General features: G+C 36.5%; 1 protein-coding gene across 4 annotated transcripts in view; it reads left to right on the top strand.

Annotated features, from left to right (window-relative positions):
- The window catches only part of Phkb (phosphorylase kinase regulatory subunit beta), a 217,393-nt gene that overhangs the window by 157,135 nt on the left and 41,133 nt on the right, over positions 1–19,125 (top strand). For all 4 annotated transcript variants that reach the window (XM_015488767.2, XM_048792237.1, XM_015488766.2 and 1 more), the window contains 2 exons: positions 16,181–16,236; positions 16,795–16,888. In XM_015488767.2, coding sequence (XP_015344253.1) covers positions 16,181–16,236; positions 16,795–16,888 — 150 coding nt within the window. The remainder of the gene's footprint in view (positions 1–16,180; positions 16,237–16,794; positions 16,889–19,125) is intronic.

Genomic DNA, 19,125 nt, shown 5'->3' with positions numbered 1-19,125 from the left:
AGAAACAAGAGATAGGCAACCCCATGCAAGACTCCCTATTACCTCAGCAACAGGATAACTGATAGCACCCCTAGTAGAAATACCTTTGGTGCAGCCAGGCCCACAGGGACCTTGATGATATCTTACCAAATCCTTATTGTTGTCCCTTGATACAAGTGGTGATATCCCAGTTTTGTGGTGGTGACAGCCTCAAGCCAGTGATCTTATAGTGTTATTGAATTATTGTGTTGTCTATTTGACTCTTGAAATAGAGAAGAGTTTGTTTGATGAATGTAGATGCTCCATTGTTTGGGGCATATATATTTCTAATTGTTATATCTTGTTGATGTATGGTTCCCTTAAACAGTATGAAATGTCCTTCTTTATTCCTTTTGATTAACTTTGGCTTGAAGTCTACTTTATTTGATATGAAGATGGAATCCCCTGCTTATTTCTGCAGCTTATGTAAGTGGTATGTTTTATCCCAATCTTTTACCTTTAGTCTGTGGATGCCTTTTAACTGTAATATACTATTTAGACATCCCCTCTCATCCCATGAGATGAGTCTTTTGAAGGCAGCATATTATTGGGTCTTTTTCTTCAATACAATCTGTCAGTCTATGTCTTTTGATTGATGAGTTTAGGCCATTAACATTCAGAGTTATTATTGAGACATGATTTGTATTCCCAGTCACATTTGTTCATTTTGGGTATTTAACTTGACTTGGTTTCTCCTTTGATTATTATTTCCTTTAGTGTATTACCTCCCTTTGCCAGTTTTCATTGTTTTTCATTTCCTCCTCATGTAATATTTTGCCAAGGATGTTCTGTAGTGTAGGCTTTCTAGTTGTAAATTCTTTTAACTTTTGTTTATCATGGAAGGTTTTTATTTCATCATCAAATCTAAAGCTTAATTTTGCTGGATAAAAGATTTTTGGCTGGCATTCATTTTCTTTCAGAGCTTGGTATATGTTGTTCCAGAATCTTATAGCTTTCAGGGTCTGTCTGGGTTGAAAAATCTGCAGTTATCCTAATTGTTTTCCCTCTATATGTAATTTGCTTCCTTTCTCTTGGGGCTCTCCTTTGTCTCCTTGTTCGATATGCTAGACGTTTTCATTATAATGTGCCTTGGTGTGTATCTTTTGTGATTTTGTACATTTGGTGTCCTGTAAGCCTCTTGTATTTGATTTTCCAATTCATTCTTTATGTTTGGAAATTTTTCTGATATTATTTCATTGAATAGATTGCTCATTCCTTTGATTTGTAACTCTGTGCCTTTCTCTATCCTAATAATTCTTAAATTTGGTCTTTTTATGTTATCCCATAATTCTTGAATGTTCTGCTCATGGTTTCTTACCATTTTCACTGTGTGGACAACATTCTTTTCAAAATTATTTGTCTTCATTGTCTGAGGTCTGTTCTTAATCTGTTGGTGATACTTTCTGTTGAGCTTTTGATTTGGTTTATTTTTTTTTCTTTCATTTCAAGGATTTCTGTTTTTGTTTTTGTTTTTTTTTTTTTTTTTTTTTTTTTTAGGACCTCTGTCTCCTTATTGAAGTAATTTTTTTGCTTCTTGTATTTGGTTATGTAACTCTTTATTGAAATGATCTTTTGATGCCTATATTTGCTAATATCATCCTTTAATTCACAGAACATTTTAATTATGTACATCTGAATTTCTTCTCTGTCATTTCTTCGGTTGTGCTGGCCATGGATTCTAATAATGTAATATTTTGGTTTGCTGGGGGCACTTTCTTCCCTTGTTTTTTCATGTCGTTCATATGTCTTCCCTTGTAGCACTGCAGATCTGAGGCATTACAGTTTTACCCTCTAGCTTGATAGTGTCCCCGCACATTTCCAATACCTCTCCTTTTTTATGTAAAGTTTTTTTTTTAGTTGTTGATAGACCTTTATTTTATTTTATTTTATTTATTTTCATGTGGTGCTGAGAATCTAACCCAGTGCCTCACTCACCCCAGGGAAGTGTACACCCGCTGAGCCCCGGTAATACCTCTAATACCTCTTCTTTAAGGGGGAAAACAATATAAACAGATCCCAATACAAACAGTATACAACCTTAAACCCAATAGCTGCTACTAAGACGTTTATGGTTTTGTCAGAACATACAGAAATGGTTAAGTTCAGATTTTATCTACAATGTAAACAGTAGGTTTACAAAAGGGTCTACAGTTTCTGATGGTGGACAAAGAACCAGGGTTGAAGTGTAGGATGAGATGTTGAAGGGGGTAAGAGTTGAGGATATAGAGTTATTAGATCTTAGAAAGTGTGAAAGAAGAATCTAAAGAAATTGGTTAGTAGCAGGAGAAGAGAGAGAAAGTAATTTTGGGGAGACAAGTAAGTACAAAAGACAAACATAAATGTTAAGAAAAATTTTAAAAATGTAAAAATAGGAGATAAAAGTATATAGAATACCACTGTAATATAGTATTTAGACATCCCCTCCTCCGTAGCCTAATTCATGAAAAGTACTTTGTTTCACAAAGTTTTCATTTGTTTCACAAATGTCAGGGATGTGAGGGCAGGAAAAGAGAGAGAAAAAAAAAAAAAGAAAACCTGGAAGGAAGATATAAGGATTGTTTTTGCTGGAGATCAGTATCTTTCCAGCTTCCCTTTTCATCCAGTAGGTGGGATTGTCTGTTGTTTGCTGGTTTTCCCACCCTCAGGATGGTGAAGGTTATTAGAGTGGGAGGGTTGGTCTTAGGGGCATAGCTCCTGGAGGCGGGGCATAACACTTGCCATCCCAGATGGGAGACTGCACCCCAAGGATCTCCTTTGAGGTCCACTGGTGTGATTTTAGGCACTTTGTCTTATCTCCTTATATCACCTGTAAACCTTGTAATTCTCTAATTTAGTCTCTAAACTGTACCTCACTCACCTTCTCCCTTTCTACTTCCCAATCAGGAACCTTTTTCTCTGGAGGTCTTGTGGGCTGTGCTCGTGGGGCTGTGCACCTGTTGCGGAGAGCTGTTTTAAATTGACTGGGCAATTCAAGACCCGGTTTTGCAATCTGTGGACAGGCTGAGTAGCCACAAGCACTGTGCTGGGTTAGCACCTGCCAGGGAGAGGGGGGGAATTAGGGACTTCCTGTAACTTGATATTGCTTCTAAACCCCAGCTGGTGTTCCAAGCTGGGAGTTGCCCCAACTAGAGATGGTGATGAATGTGTCCCCAGATGGAGGCCTCTGCTTTTAGCGATGGGGTGTTTGATCCAGTGGGGCCCAGTGGTGGCGTTGAGCAGCATGTTCAGAGATGCAGTGACATGCAGTATTGTGGCTGGTGGCTGTCTCTGGACCCAGTGCGGTGTCCCCAGGTGCAGGCTACCACGTGTAGGGGACTACAGCAGTAGATGGAGGTGACTTGGAGAGCCCACAGAGCTCCTGTGCAGGTAGGTGGCCAGGAGTCCTGGTGGGTGCTAATGCCAGTGGTCATACTCAGGTATTAGAAGGTCCTCTGTGGACAAGTGGCCAGGAGTCCTGTGCTGCACAGCAGCCATGATTCCTGTGTGGAAGCAGCTGTCAGAGGGTCCTCTAATCACTCACAGAGAAATAGTATTCCCACTACTTGAATCCCAGGTCCCTGAGCAACACAGAATGTAACCTCCCTCTAGACCACCATCTTGGATCCCCTAAAATTTTTTTAAAAGAAGTTTTTCTAAACACATGTCCTCTCTCAAGAGCCTTTTTTCCCTCACTTTTAGATGTCATGGAAAATATACTTGGACCTTCTTCATTTGTTCAGCTTTCAGTCACTCCTCGCAGTGCACACTCTGACTGCTTATACCACTACTCTACTAAAACCACATGTAAAAGCTTATTAGTGACCTCCTAATTGATAAATCCAGCAACCTCTTTCCAATTTTAGTCTGTTTAATCTCAAAGACATTGAACACTATTAAACATTACATCTTCCTTTAAACTCTTAGAAGCATAAAAGTAATCTTGATTTCTCACTGCCTGCCTTAATGACTTCTCCCTTTCCAAATCCAGACCTATCGATTCTTTTTCCTAAATATTCCCCAAATCTTTTCACTTGCTCCATTCTTCACTCCCATCACTACAGTCTAGCTCACCATCATCTCTCAACTTCAGGCTCCAGCTAATCTTCATATGTTTCCTTCTGCCCTCTACAAGCATCTATGTTGCAGTTAGGGCTATTATGAGTTAATGTATATAAAGTGCTCAGACAGAGCCTGGCCCATGGTAAGTACTGTATATGTGTTCTGTTTTTCTAAAAAAAATATATATATATAAATTACATTGAGTCTTTTCCTTGTTTGAAAACTCTTTTAGTATCTATTTTGCTGAGATGAAAAACAAATGCCTTGTTGCCTCTCAGGATCTTTTGGGCTCTAACTATCTCCTTTGTTTCATATCTCCACCTTAACCCCCCCACCCCCGGCCCCCACCCTCCACTGGAGATTGAACGCAGGAGCATTCCACCTCTGATCTACATCCCCAGCACTTTTTGTTGTTGTTGCTAATTTGATTTTGAGACAGGGTTTCACTATGTCACCCATGTAGGCCCCTGCAAACCTCCTGCCTCCAAAGTACCACCACACCTGGCGCCTTTCATCTTTTGTCATTATTATGCCTTCCTCTAGTGCTCCAGTGCATTGATCTCCTCTCAGTTCATTAACACTTCAAGCCCTTTCTGTCTAGGGGCTTTTTCACATGCTATTTCTTCTGCTTAGAGTGTTTCTTACTAGATCATTGCTTAGCATACTGCTTTTTGTCATTGAGGTCTGTAATTTAATGATAACCCCTAAAAGTTATATTCTGACCATCAATCTGTAGCCTTTGTCTTCAGTTATTCTGTTATATTGCCCTTTACTTTCTTTCATGGGACTTATTATTGTCTGGTTTTAATCATTTGATATTTTTCATGTATATACATATACCCGTATATATAAATAAGATCATGTGTCTCTCCCACTAAAATGTAAGTTTCATTAGAGAAGATTTATGTTTTATTTGTCTCAATAAATAATAAATAGTAACTGAACAAATTCATTAATGGCAAGTTTTTAATCTTTCAAAAACACCTCAGATATCTCTTCCCTGGAGTCCTCCTTAGTTATTTGTGTGCTCCCTCTCTGACCTTCAAAGTACTCATTAGGGGCATCATATTTAATATCCTATTGGATTCCATATACAGTTATCTTCTTTATTATATGGTGGGTTCTTGACAAATAGGATAAAGTCTCATTTGTCTTTCTGCCATCGCTAGTACTTATATGTGGTATCTGGATGTGTGAACAAATGAACAAGCCCTCAAAGGCCAGAACCTTTCCAGTATACGGAACTGTTGAGTTGTGACTTTTCTGATATAAAAAATCCTGAAGTTCACTTGCTAAGATTAATGGTCTAGTATCTCCAGAGTCAGGTCCCTATGAAGATCCACACTAGAACCAGTTGGGCCTGAACCAGTGACGATGGCTCTACAGCTAAAAAGGCCTATTGGATTCAGGAGACTGCCTGTGCCTCTCTAGTTGTTTGGTCTAATCCAGTTGCTATAAATCTTGTCAACAAGTTGTATACAAGTTGCCCTTGTACTCTTTCTAGCCCAGTTTTGTTTTTTGTTGTTGTTGTTGTTGTTTTGTTTGTTTGTTTGTTTGTTTTGGTTGGGGGTGTGGGGTTGGTCCATGGGATGATTATCTAGTGCCAAAAAAGAAAGTAGAACTCTTTCCCCATCAGGGCCACTCTTCTTAGACTTTCACGCTGTAATAACTGCATGTGTCCTTTACATTCATCCCACTCCTAAGAGGAGTGGTGCAGTTCTCTAGTAAATTGGAATGGTTTCTGTGTAGCCAGTAAGATGCAACAGTCTGACTTAGAGTTCTAGACCAAGACAGTTCAGAAATCTGCATTTTGCTTCTGTGTCTACCATCAACTCATTATGAGTCCTGGGCCATCTCCCTTCTTTAAGTTTCAGTCTCCTCATCCATCAAGTGGATTACTGATTTAATCAAGAAAACCCATTTTTCAGACAAAATCTTTGGTGGTGTTTCAGCATATAAAGTAGTTAAAAGTTGTCGTGCTCTGGATAAAGTGAGTCCTGCCATCCCATCTGTTTCACAGGCCTGTTCTACCTCTTCCATTACCTGCCATCATCCACATCTACTACCAAATGATAAAAATGCCCCCTTCCATCTGACATTTTCAACTCAGGTATAAGAGGACTGATCCAGTCAGTAGAAGCCCCCAAAGAGAAAAACCAGTAATCAAATTGGTTTGTTGTAGTTGCTGCTTTTTTCCTCTATGATTCTAAAACCTAGTTTCCTTTTTTTCTGGCTATTAAAATGTTTTCTTGGCTCTTTTTATGACACAGAAAACCCTAATGGTACAATGACTAGATTTTTGGAAACTATACTTCGCCATCTTCCTCTGTTTTCTCCTTTGTTTTACTCATCTTTCTCACTCTGTTTCTGTAAGTTTCTCATAATTTGTTCTCCTTGGTTGTGATTATAGATATGTGAATACCATGGGTCAGAGTTCTTCTACTTGGGCTCATGTAGTCATTTTTATTGTTTCCAGGAAGAAAGCAAGGCCTTTAGCATTGTCATTTCTTTAAGATGAATATATAGAAGTACCTAGTTACAGCAAGTGCTTAGAAAGGTATAAAAACAGTTTTACAAATCAGTTTATTGTGACAAAGAATTCGGTATTCTCTTCTAAGATAATTGCAGTCATTGAAAGAACTGGAAAGCATTGCCTAATGTATTCATTTGGGCATTTGAAACTGTGTGTCTAAGTTCTAGGAATACTTTTTACATTTCATTTGTTTTACTCTTAAATAGAAAGCCTGTATAATCACCAATCCAGTATATAAATACACAGAACCTTAAGGGCCATTTTCTCCCTGGCCAGCTCTATTCTCAAACCAGAAAAGAAACCATGCTCGATGTTGTTATTCCTCTCATATTTCTACTTAACTTTCCTCTGCTTCCCTATTAATTTTTGCCACATTGCTGCTTTGGCTTGGTTGGAAATGTCAGAACAAGATGCATCTCAGTCAGGATGTGACTGTGTTCAAACTGCATAACCTCTTACTTGGCTCCTACAGGAGAAATGCTGTGGGTGCAGTGTCTGTAGTTGGAATTGAGATATATAAAGCATCTGCCTGGTTTCTTCAGCTAATGAGGTTTTGCTGAAAAATGAGTGTAATGAAAAAATGCTGAATGTTGGCAGGACCTACTGATGAAGGCTAATGAGCATAAATGAATGTTCTATAAGGCCCCAAAGCAGAGGCATAGAATGTTTCGAAAGCACTGCCCTTGAGGCAAGACCAGCCTTGGATGAGGTGTGACTTGTTTATTTGTGGGCTTCTTTTTTCCATTTCCTTCTCTTTTTCCTCCATTGCCTTTCTTTCAGTAAGAGGCTTATATAAACCAGCCACAGTAGATTATTTTATGCAGCATAGGGCATATTAAAAATGAAACTAATTAGACCAGGTCTTAGTACAGTGTTGCAAAAGTAAGAATTAGGTGCTGTACATACTGTATAGGTGATTTAATAGAAGAGTTGTCAATTTTTAAATTTAATCATCAAGAACTAAAGCATTATATTCTATCAAAAAGCAGATAAGAAAATGGGGCAATTTGTAGACAACAGTTAGAGTTGAGTTGTCTTAAAACCTGATCTCAAGTGGACAAAATGTGCACTGGACTATATTGGTGGGACTTTGTGCCTTTCTGCCCTCCCTACATTGTAACACATTTCTGTAACCATAGGATGGTTAGTTTTATGTGTCAAATTGTCTGAACCATGGGTTACCAGGTATTTGGCCAAACATTACTCTGGATATTTTTATAAAGGTGTTTCTGGATGAGATTAATATCTAAATTAATATACCAAATATATCTGAATAAATTATGCAGATGGGCTTCATCCAATCAGTTGAAGGTCTGAAAAGAACAATAGATATCTAAGTTTAAAAACATAAAAAGTTTAAATATATTATTGGTCCTGTCTCTCTGAAGAGCCTTGTCTAATACAAACCACAGTAGCAGCAGTAAATAACCTGTGAAATATATATTATGGCATGTGCCATATTCATTTCAGACTTGGACATAACTACAGTCAAGTTTCACTCTATCACTGAAAAGCACCCGTGGTAGTACCTCTGAATGATTTAGGTTGAGTGCTTGTTCCATTCTTAAAAGCAAAATTAAAACCTGGTGTTTAATGGTGCCACTCTGTTAACCATAACCGTTTCCAAATATTTCAGTGCAAAAGGTTGACTAGCTTTAAATTATTAAAAATGTAAAAATATGACATTAATTCTTATGGTACATCTACAAAATGGAATATTAAACAGTAAATATGAGGCATGTTCTAAGTGCTAATACATAAGAACACCTTGATATATGATTATAAGTGGGAAAAAATACTAAGAATATTTTACCTTTTGTGTAGAAATGTGAAAAGTAAGAATATATATCCTCATTTGTTTTTATAGATATGAGAAAGAGGATGAATAATTATAGCAATTACCTGGTTGTTAGATGGTGGGGAACTGGATGGATGAGGTGGGAGCCCAGGTGGAATAGATTCACTGAAAATTTCTTCATAATTTTTGAACCTTATGAATGAATTATTTATTGAAAAAAATAGATTAAACATAAAACAAGGAGAAAAAATCTGAGGGCAAATTCACATTAAAGTTTCTCTGTATACCCTTTGAAAGTCTTTTATACTGTTTTATTTATAGCTCCCAGGTGCAAATCTCCTAGCCTTATTACTTTGACCTCATTTGAGTAATTTAAAAACTAGAATCTAGACAGATGTACATGCAATGTCTTAATTACCATAATTTTAAATATTGAGCAGGATGAGTTGCAGTTTTAATACAGGTAGTGTGATCTTTTTTTTTTTTTTAAGAGAGAGACAGAGAATTTTTTAATATTTATTTTTTATTTTATTTTTTTATTTTTATCTTTTTTAAAAAAGGAGGAATTTTTTTTTTAAGAGAGAGAGAGAATTTTAATATTTATTTTTTAGTTATCGGCGGACACAACATCTTTGTTTGTATGTGGTGCTGAGGATCGAACCCGGGCTGCACGCATGCCAGGCGAGCACGCTACCGCTTGAGCCACATCCCCAGCCCCGGTAGTGTGATCTTATAGACACGTTATGCTTTGAAAGTTCCTCCTCTGTTGTACACTTAAAATAATTAATATGATGAATTTATTATTTATGTGTTTTTGCTATGACAATGAAAAATATTCAAAAATATAACCTGACTTTATTAGAGAAATGAAAAATTTGAACCAGAATATTTCCAACTACAGATTGTTCGTCTTCAATTGTGATCAACATGATTTGTTACATTCTTTCATAGCTATTTAAATGTGTTATACATTTATTTATGATTATCTCCCTTTGTTTTATATTCGCAAATATTTGGCATGTGTGCTCAAGGGAAGATTTGTGTATTGCCAAAGTTCCTTTTCCAGATCATCAAATGATTATCAATTGCATTTCTTTTAGTACAAAATACTGTGTATATTCCCAATGATAAAAGCAAGCATGGAAGCCCCTCAAGGGGCTTACTCTGTAATTATATAAACTACTTACAAGCATTCCAAAGGCTAAATGACACTTCCATATATGTGGCATATGGTAGTCCATCACTAGTGTTCTGTAACTGGTGTATTACCTGCTCTTGCTAGTAGATACAGAAGATTATAGAACACCATGATGTTTGGGGGAGTTTGGAGTGGAGATTGGATTGAAAAAATGGGCCAGTCAGACATGAAGGACAGTAAGCAAAATCTTGAGAGGACATAAGTGAGCTATTTTCCTCACTAGTGTCTTCTTAAACAGATGGGAGACAGGCAGGGAACAGTAGGTTGCAGCTAAGTTATAAAGGTGCTTTGGGAATTTGGGCTTTATTTAGGAAACACTGGTTTTGGAGTACAGAACTAATGTCCTAAATATTAAACAGGTATATCTGTTTACTCACCCATCATTCTTCCTTCATTCATTTAACAAATATTTTTTATCACCTCCTTCATAAAAATCACAGATACAAGAAAATTAACCTGATTGAAATACAGAAGATGGACAAAGGCAGATGTGAGGCAGAAAACCAAGGAAACCTATTGTATAAACCAATGTTGTGTTTGTTACTGTAGTTGATGAAAAAGCAAATATTTTTGAACACTTCTTATATGTGTATTTGTGTTCTCTATTATCTTCATAATTCCACAAAGTAGATATTTTTATTATTCCTCATTTGCAAATGAGCAAACCAAGGCTTGTTGAAGTTCAGTAACAGATTCACACAACAAATAATACTAAAAATATCATTCATGTAGCAGATCAGAGTTTAAACATTTCACATGCCCTCTTTTGTTTGCTCCTCCCCATGTGTGGAAGGAATTCTAAATATTATTATTCCCATTTTACAGATAAACACAGAATTGAGAAACTTGTCTGGGCAGTCATTCATCAAATAGTAATGATACCTACTGTGTGCAATGATACCTACTGTGTGCCAGGCTTTGAGGACAGAGCAGAAGACAAGGTATATCAAGGTCTAAGGAGTGATTGTCTAGAGGATGAATAATAATAAATAAATATAATTTCTGGAGCTGACAGGTACTGTGAGGTAGACAAATAAGGGTAACATAGTAGAAGGGCCTGGGAATGCCTGAGAGCAGCTTTGGCCACAATGAAGGGAGAAGGTCTCTAAGAAGAAGGGATGATGACTGAGACCTTCATCGTGAGAAGATATTCATTTACCAATCTGGAGGAAAAAAACATTTTAAACAAGTGCAGCCAGTCCAAAAACCCCATAATGGGAACACAGTTCTTTCAGTTCAATGTGACTAAAACATGGTGAAGTGAAAGGAGAATGAGAAAGAGGTAGGCTGGAGCTAGATGATGAATGGCCTTATAGGCGATGGTAAGCTGTTTGGTTCTTATTCCGTGGGTGATAGGTGGGGTGGGGTGCTGATGAAATGATATATGATTTATACTTTAAGTATCCTCATTACTACTTGCAGAATGAACTGCTATGAATGGTTGGGGTTTAAGGCTAAGGTAGATAGACCAGTCAGTTGACCAAATGAAAGGTCAGGATGACTTTGAGTAGGGTGGTAGCAGTAGTGGAGATAAAGAGAAATGGTATGTTTGAGATATATTTTGAAGGGGTAGAGGAAATGGAACTTACTGATGTGTTAGTAACACATTAGAGAGTTATAGAGTATACTATAAAAATAGAGCTATTGTTAAGGCATGTTTGAAATAAACTACCAGGTCAGACTTGAAGCAAGACATGGAGCTTTATTTGCCATGGCAGTTTGGAAGGGCAGCAAGCAAATTGCCATTGCAACCCTTGACCCTTTGCAGAAGGTAGGGTACATTTTTACAGCTAAAACCTGCAAGCTACCAGTAAGTCAAAACCATAGCCACGTAGGAAGTGGGTCAGAATGACCCAGGTTTGGGTACAGTACTCTGCTCAAGAAAAATGGGAATTAAAAAGAGAACATCTTACATTGTATACGAATAACAGAAATATTTTTTAACTGTTATGTATTGTCAAACAGGGTGTGCTTAGCAGGAGGTGGGTTACATAGGCAGGGTTTTCACACAGGAGAAATATTTCTTATATGAAATGAATGAAGTGTCCAGGTAAAATGGAGTTTGTCTGGTGAAGGCACATGTAGTTTGGCCCATAACACTACATAGAATTCAACCCCTACCTTGTCACTTATTAGTTTTTCTTTTTGTGTGTTTGTGTGCTAAGGATCAAATCCAGAGCCTCATGCTTTCTATGAAAGCACTTTACCACTGAGCTACACCTGCAGCCTCTGAATAAGATATTTTTGTTTGTTTGTTTGTTTTCAGAACTAGGAATTGAAGCAGAGGCCTCATACATACTGGGCAAGTGCTGTACCACTGAGCTACACCCCCAACCCTGGATAAGGTTTTAAACCACTCTATGCCTCAGTTTTCTCATCAGTAAATGAGAATAATTATAGTAACCTACCTAAATGAGGTGATTTCATGAGTAAATGGTTATGGGAAATAAGTTTATGGGAAAAAAGAGGAACCAAAGAGTATTACACATTTTCCCCCCAGAGGAAATGGTTCATAGTGCAGTGCTTTACCTGGATAAGGAATGCTTTGAAGGTGAGGAGAGTGAGGATGAGTTCACTTTAAGCTTCCTATTAGATGACCAGTATCATTGCTGAAAGGAATTGATAAAATGGATTTGTATGTGGCTCCTGCAAGTCAAAAACCTGCCCTCTTTCCACACTTTGAGTCCAGTGATTATGAGTCCAGACTCTGCAGTCAAGCTGACTGGGTCTGAATTCCAGCCCTGCCATTTACCAGTTCAAAGTCCTTGGAAGCTTTCTGAGCTGTTTTTGTTTTCTGTTAAGTGGGAATAATAGGTTTTTTTTTTTTTTTTTTTTTTAAGCACTTAAAACAATTCCTGGCACATAGAATATATAGTTGTTTTTGTAGTTGTTTTGTTGTTGTTGTTTTAGTACTGGGGATTGAACCCAGGGATGCTTTACCATTTAGCCACATCCCCAGTCCCTTTTATTTTTTATTTTGAGATAGGGTCTAAGTTGCCAAAGGTCTCACTAAGTTACCAAGGCTGACCTTGAACTTGTGATCCTCCTTCCTTGAGCCTCCTGAGTTGCTGGGGTTACAAGTGTGCATTACTGCAACCTTCTTAAAGTATAATGCTTTTAAGTGTTTGCTGTTGTTATTTTTCAATACTAAAGGTTGCTATAGATATGAAAAATAGAAAACAAGATTCAAGGTACTTTATGAAGGAGGGATTAATAGGATTTTAGTGACTAATTGAATTTAGTGTAAAAGAGAGTCATCAAAGGTGATCCTGAGGTTCTGATAATATAGTGACCCATTAGGCAAAGTAAGGAATAAGAGCCTATTTGGTGTGGAGATAGGGCTGATAAAGAGTTGAGTTTTATAATTAACTTTGGAAAGAGCCAAGAGAAAATATTTAAAAAGCAGTTTAAAATGTGGGAATTAGAACCAAAGTAAAATTTAAAACTGAAGGTATAAACAAACATTATCTCCTTAGAGATAATAATTTAAAGCTACCAGAGTGAATGAGGTATGTGTGAGGACAAAATAAAAGAAGTGGTATGAATATATGACCAAGGACTTAAATGTGAGGTATTATCTATTTCTAAAGGCAAAGCAGGTTAGAGGGCAGAGTTTCAGAGGCAAGGAAGATAAGGAAATATTTACAGTCTTATATTTTAGAAATGAAAGTAGAAAGAATTGGGTAGTAAATGTTTTAGTTTGTGCAGGCTGCTATAACAAATTACATAAATTGGGTGGCTTATAAGCAATAGAAGTTTTCTAGAAGTTCTAAAAGCTCAAGGAGCTGGCAGATTCAGTGTCTGGGTGTGGATCTGTTTTCTAATTCACAATGGCATCTTCTCATGTCTTCACATGGTAGAAAGAGTTTCTCCCCAGCCACTCCCGTTCATGAGGGTTTCACACCCATGACCTAATCATCTCCTAAAGCACTCACCCTTTAATACCATCAATTCAGGGTTAAAATTTCAACATATGAATTTGGAGGGTAGGGGAGCCAAATATTCAGACCACAGAATTAAGGAAGATGGAAAACCACCATCTTTTAAAAGATGTCAAGAATTCTTTGGGGAAGAACTAACCTATATATAAAATAGGATAATGGATGGTTCACATGTCTTAAAATGGTACAAGGCAATGCAATCTAGGATGACATGGGTTTTAACAGAACATCTCAACAAAGAAGAACCGAGCAACTGTCCTTGGGTGGGTTTGAAAATAACAATAAGTACAACTGCAGCAAGAATTAGTACCCTAAAAGTTGTTTTATGTGTCAGATATTATGTTCATTTGTCTTATGTGTCTAGGTACTGTACTTAGTTCTCTTTCTAAATCATCAATAATTCTCTTAAAGACAATTAATTATATTCTTTGGAGAAATGGAAAATTAGAAAACACCTAAATGTCCAATAAAATAAACATTTATTAAATAAAACATGGTGTATACATATAATTAAAATGCCCTGAAGCCATTTTTCTAATGAGGTAGATCTGCCAAAAATACCAGTGAAATAACTTTTATGTGATAATATACATGTGAAAATTTATCTGTTATTCATCTCTTCCAGTAGGCTTTGAACTCCTCAAAGAAGAACAGTAGACTGTATTCATCTGTAAATGTTAAGGTCTAACATGGATTCCTGTATATTGTTATGCTCTTGGTCAAATGAATGAGTGAATGAATGCATATAAAGTGGAGAATGATGGCACTATACAGAGCTTAAGTATGTGTGCATGTATTATATGTGCATTTGTGTGTGTACATCTGAATATAAAAGCTGAAAATATTGCAATATTATTAGAGAAAATACCATTCAGGAAAAAAGTGATACTGATTAATATTAGGAAGTTACATCATGGGTTTTAGACAACAACGTTGGTAGTTAGAAGAAAATGATAAAAATAGAGAAAAGATAGTTCCAACTTTTGTGGTGAAAGGGAGGAAGTTAACGAGGTGGTATTTTCTGTTCTGAATTGTTTCTGTGGGTGGAGAATGAGGTGAGTAGTCCTACTTGGATGGAAATTGAAGGCCCAACCCCATTACGGTAGATGGTTCCTGAATCACAACTTTCTGAAATGCTGGGCTTTTATAGTTAAGTAGTTCTTTAGCCATCTAATAAACCCAAACCAGATACTTACTGTGATTCAGCATGTATAGTGGCCATTTTAGATCTGAGTACTCTGTCATACAAATGGAAACAACATTATTCTAAACAGGCCTATGATTCAAAAAGAAGATACTAATTTGCCAATTAGAATCTATAAACTGCCTTATTTATTGTTGCTGAAATAACATCTGTATTTTAGTATATGTTTTCACTTGCTTTTCATTTAAGAATTCCATAATTACCCTGAAGATTATAGATAATGGCCCACTCTAAGGTTAATCCTGTTTTTGATGAAGTAAATACTAGGTCTCATTGGCTTAGTTTTTTTATTTGTTGCTAGAAATCTCAGACTCTGAATAATTTTTTCTCGTACTTTTGAGGAACATTTAATTATGAGCTCTTTATCAAATAAAAATATAATTTATAACATTTTTAATATGTACTTGTTTTGCTGGGTTGTAACATATTTTCTCTTATACATTCATTTAAATCACATGGAATTCTGATACTTTCATCATCATGGTACTTTCATAATGATTCTGGGAACCATCCCTTTGATTGTATGATATTTACTACTGATATATGTATTCTGGTGTTTCTTGCCTGCCACCATACATAAATTCTAGTGGCATATTGAATACTATAGAGAGGAACTGACTGATTGTAAATCAAATGCTTTACAGCATACTATTGGGAATGTTGGATTCATTACTATAAAGGAGTTATATCTGATGAGTATTTTCAGAGCACCCTAGTACAGTAATTTATTGGTGCTTGTTAATGTTCTCTGTTAATTATATACAGGCTCAAAATGGGGTTCATTTTAACAATGTATAATATATGTTATAGTGAATCTTTTCAACATACAAAAAAAGAGCAGCAAATATCCAATGCTGTCTTTGATTAGAACTATTAAGTCCAACAGCTTGTATTTAATGAACATAATGCTAATTATATAGTCAACTGGGTAGTTCATTCTCATCCATAGGAACTATATACTAGAATAAAGCTATTTCAGTGTATGAAGTACCAAAGGAAATTGACTAAAAAGAAAGAGAATAACCTTATATGTGGTTAAGATGTCAAATGGATAGTTTTAACCCACAATCATTTTCTAAAACAGGAATACATAAATTGGACTTTTATTTTTAGTTCCTCCTCTTCCCTTCAGAGTTAAATGATAGAAAATGACTCTCAGTCCCCAAACTACTCTTATGCATCATTCAAAATAGCCCTGACAGACTAGCCCCTCTGGTGGTGATGAGATTTATGGTTTTCCATTCCTTGGTGTTCCATTACTCTGTCTACACTATCAAATTGATTAGTAGGCAGTGGCAAGCAAGGAAAGAGAGGCTGCTGCTTGGAGCCAGCTGGTGTCCATCATTTTAATGAACTGCTAGAGATAGTTAATATTGTCCTTGATTCTCATTGTAGCTGATGATGACCAAATCTTTTAAAATGTTTTCTCCTCCCTTATTCTGTATTACAGGGCCCACTGGAAAATGATTTGGTGGTTCACGTAGCACTTGTAGCAGAAAGCCAACGGTATGAAATTCAGATGGGTGGTGTGTTCTTTTGTGGGGAGTGGAAAGGGAATAATGGCTTTATGCTTACTGTATTGATATAATAGTAGAGATTAATTTTATAGACCTCTTCACAGGGTTTTAAGAAGGTTGTTAACATCATTTTAAGTGCCAACACAACATTCTTTTCATGTTGAAAAATAATTTTATCTTAGTTCATGTGAATGTTAAAATCTGTGACCATTGCCAGTGATGTCTGGGGCATAGTTATGAGAAATTTGTGAAACACATTATGAGGATTCCCAAAATCAGTACTCATCCTTCCTGCCAGCCTCCAAAGCACATATGATGCTTTGGAGAAAATCTAGGAGGGCTTCTGGATTCCAGTATAAATTGCATATTGCTGATTTAACAAATGTATAATATGTTCCAAGTTAATGTAGTTCATAGTCCATCCCCTCCATCCCCTTTAATCTTCTTCATTCACCATTCCCTAAACTATAAATGCATTGTTTAAAATCTCTCTCTCTCTCCCTCCCTCCCCACTTCCCACCTCCCTCCCTCCCCCTATGTTCTTTAGCCTTCAAGTTTTTCTTAACACATATGGTATTCAAACTCAAACTCCTCAGCAGGTGGAACCCATTCAGATATGGCCTCAGCAAGAGCTTGTGAAAGTAAGTGATTCTGCTTCTGTGCTTTCTGGCTCCTTTGTGGAGGAAATAGAGCATAGTGATTGGACTTAGTTTATAAGCAAGATGCATTGTTAAAATCTAATTCTGGGATATGATCATTAATACCAAGGTTTTAAAGTAAGTTAGAAGTCCATTATATTGGGTATTGTTAATTTAATGCATTGTATTGTGAACATTTTATATAGGTCTTACTGATATTTTACTCCTTGCAAAAATCTATTACCGACTTACACTAAGCACGTAAATTAGTCTTAATTTTAGTTGTCATATATAAAACTATCCTTTATATTTTGATTTTTTTCAATTTTTATTCACCGTTAAACTCATCTGAATTTTTTTTAAAATCACTGCTTCCCCTTTTCTCTTGTCTTACAACTTAGACTCTGAAGTAATTCCTACTCCTTTGGTTTGGTGGGTCTCAAAGAAATTATAAAATAATGTTTGAATTTACTTTTGATGTAGTTATATGCCTATTTAGGATGAGCTTAAAAGGTAGGTTTTGCTCTGCAGCTGGATCCAAAAAGTGCCTGTGTTTATGACTATTCTTACTCATTAGAGACAGGAAATTGTTGACTCATATTTACTCATAAACTATCATTTTTATTTGGTAATTTTTAAAAACAATACAGTAACAAACTCCCCAGAGTTTAGCAGAAGTGTTTGTAACAATTTCTGTCAAGTAATCAAGGTTAAGTTGATTATAATGTAGTGGTTGTGGTCAAAGCCTTCATGCTACAAGAGAATGAAGGCATAGAGAAGTGAGGTGCACATTACATGGGAAAATGCAGGACCCCATAATTTCTGGTCACCAGGCTGGATCTGTAGGCAACACAACCCAGAATCTGGCTGTCAGGTCACCAGGAACACCACTTCTTAAAGGGTCCTTATACCTCCTAACAAACTTAGAGTCTTACCGTCTTCCTAGTACATAAGACTCCTATGAATAACTAACATTTTAAAGTTATACCAAGATGTAAATGATGAGGAGCTATATTTTAAAGTAGAAGATGATACATGAGATCAAGAGGGAAATGAAGAACTACAAAGCAAGGATAGGAAGCAACAGGAGAAAAGCATGCCCGAATCTAAAGCTCTCACACAGTGCCCTTGTCTGAATAAGGTTATACAGATAGTTCCTTATGACAAACTTTTATGGTCTTTCACTGAAAGGTCTAGAGAATGGTGACAAATGGTTAGTCTTTCATGAATATACCCTTAAAGTAAATTAGCCCAAATTCATTTTTTCAAGTCTAATTAATATTAGCAAAATTGTTTTATGGTACCTGAGTCTACCAGATAACATACAGTCAAGATGTAAAAGGCCAACATGGCTAGCAAATTATCTGAATTTGACATTTTATTCATTTATAAGCAGACACTTGCTCTGTAGGACACTTAAATGACCTTTGAGTCTACTGGTATGGAAGGAAAAAAATAGTTAATGATAGTCTATTTGATAATTGCTATAATAAGTGTTTGTACAATGTGCTGTGGCATCACAGAGGCTTATATTTTATTGTTTTAAAGAGGGTGTTAACAAATTATTTACAATTTGGTTGTGTGGTATGGCTAAAAAGACAGATTTGTAACCAAGAACCCAGTTTCCCTATGCATGTGTTAAGAAGGAAGATTGTTCTTTGTGGCTGCAGCCTTTGTGTTCCAAACTAACTCCTCTTTGAGATTCTGTCAACTAAAATGTATTGCTTAGCATACTGCTCCATATAAGTCTTCCTTTTGAAAGTAAAGGTATTTCCTCAATCTTAGTTGATGCACACATCTCTACTCCAGTAACTGATCCTTTTCCTCTAAGAAGCTACACCCTCTTTCAACCCGCTGAAGAAGATGTGAGGGCAAAGAGCTGAGGGCAGGACTTCTATAGTGTGAGGTTGATGTTCACAGTGCAGCCACTGTGGTGTGATTTGCTTCATGGTGGTCTGAACACAGAGTTCTGCTGTATGGTGCAGACTTAGTATGAAGTACTTCTGCATTTTTATGTGGTTTGGACAACTATGTATTTCAGTATTAAATGGTGTGAATGAATATAAGGTGGACAGCATTATCTGTACCCTAGAATGCACTGTCTACATGGTCACAGACCTGCTGTAATATAGTTTAGAAAGCTAAGGAGAATCCTTTTACTGTATTAAAGAGTACTATTTGAGAGTTCTCAATCTTGTAGGGTTGAGAACCCTAACTTGTGCATGATTAATTTATATAAC

This window comes from Marmota marmota, unplaced genomic scaffold, assembly GCF_001458135.2.
Source record: "Marmota marmota marmota unplaced genomic scaffold, marMar, whole genome shotgun sequence".
Classification (NCBI taxonomy): domain Eukaryota; kingdom Metazoa; phylum Chordata; class Mammalia; order Rodentia; family Sciuridae; genus Marmota; species Marmota marmota.
This window is presented reverse-complemented; position numbering and strand designations above follow the sequence as displayed.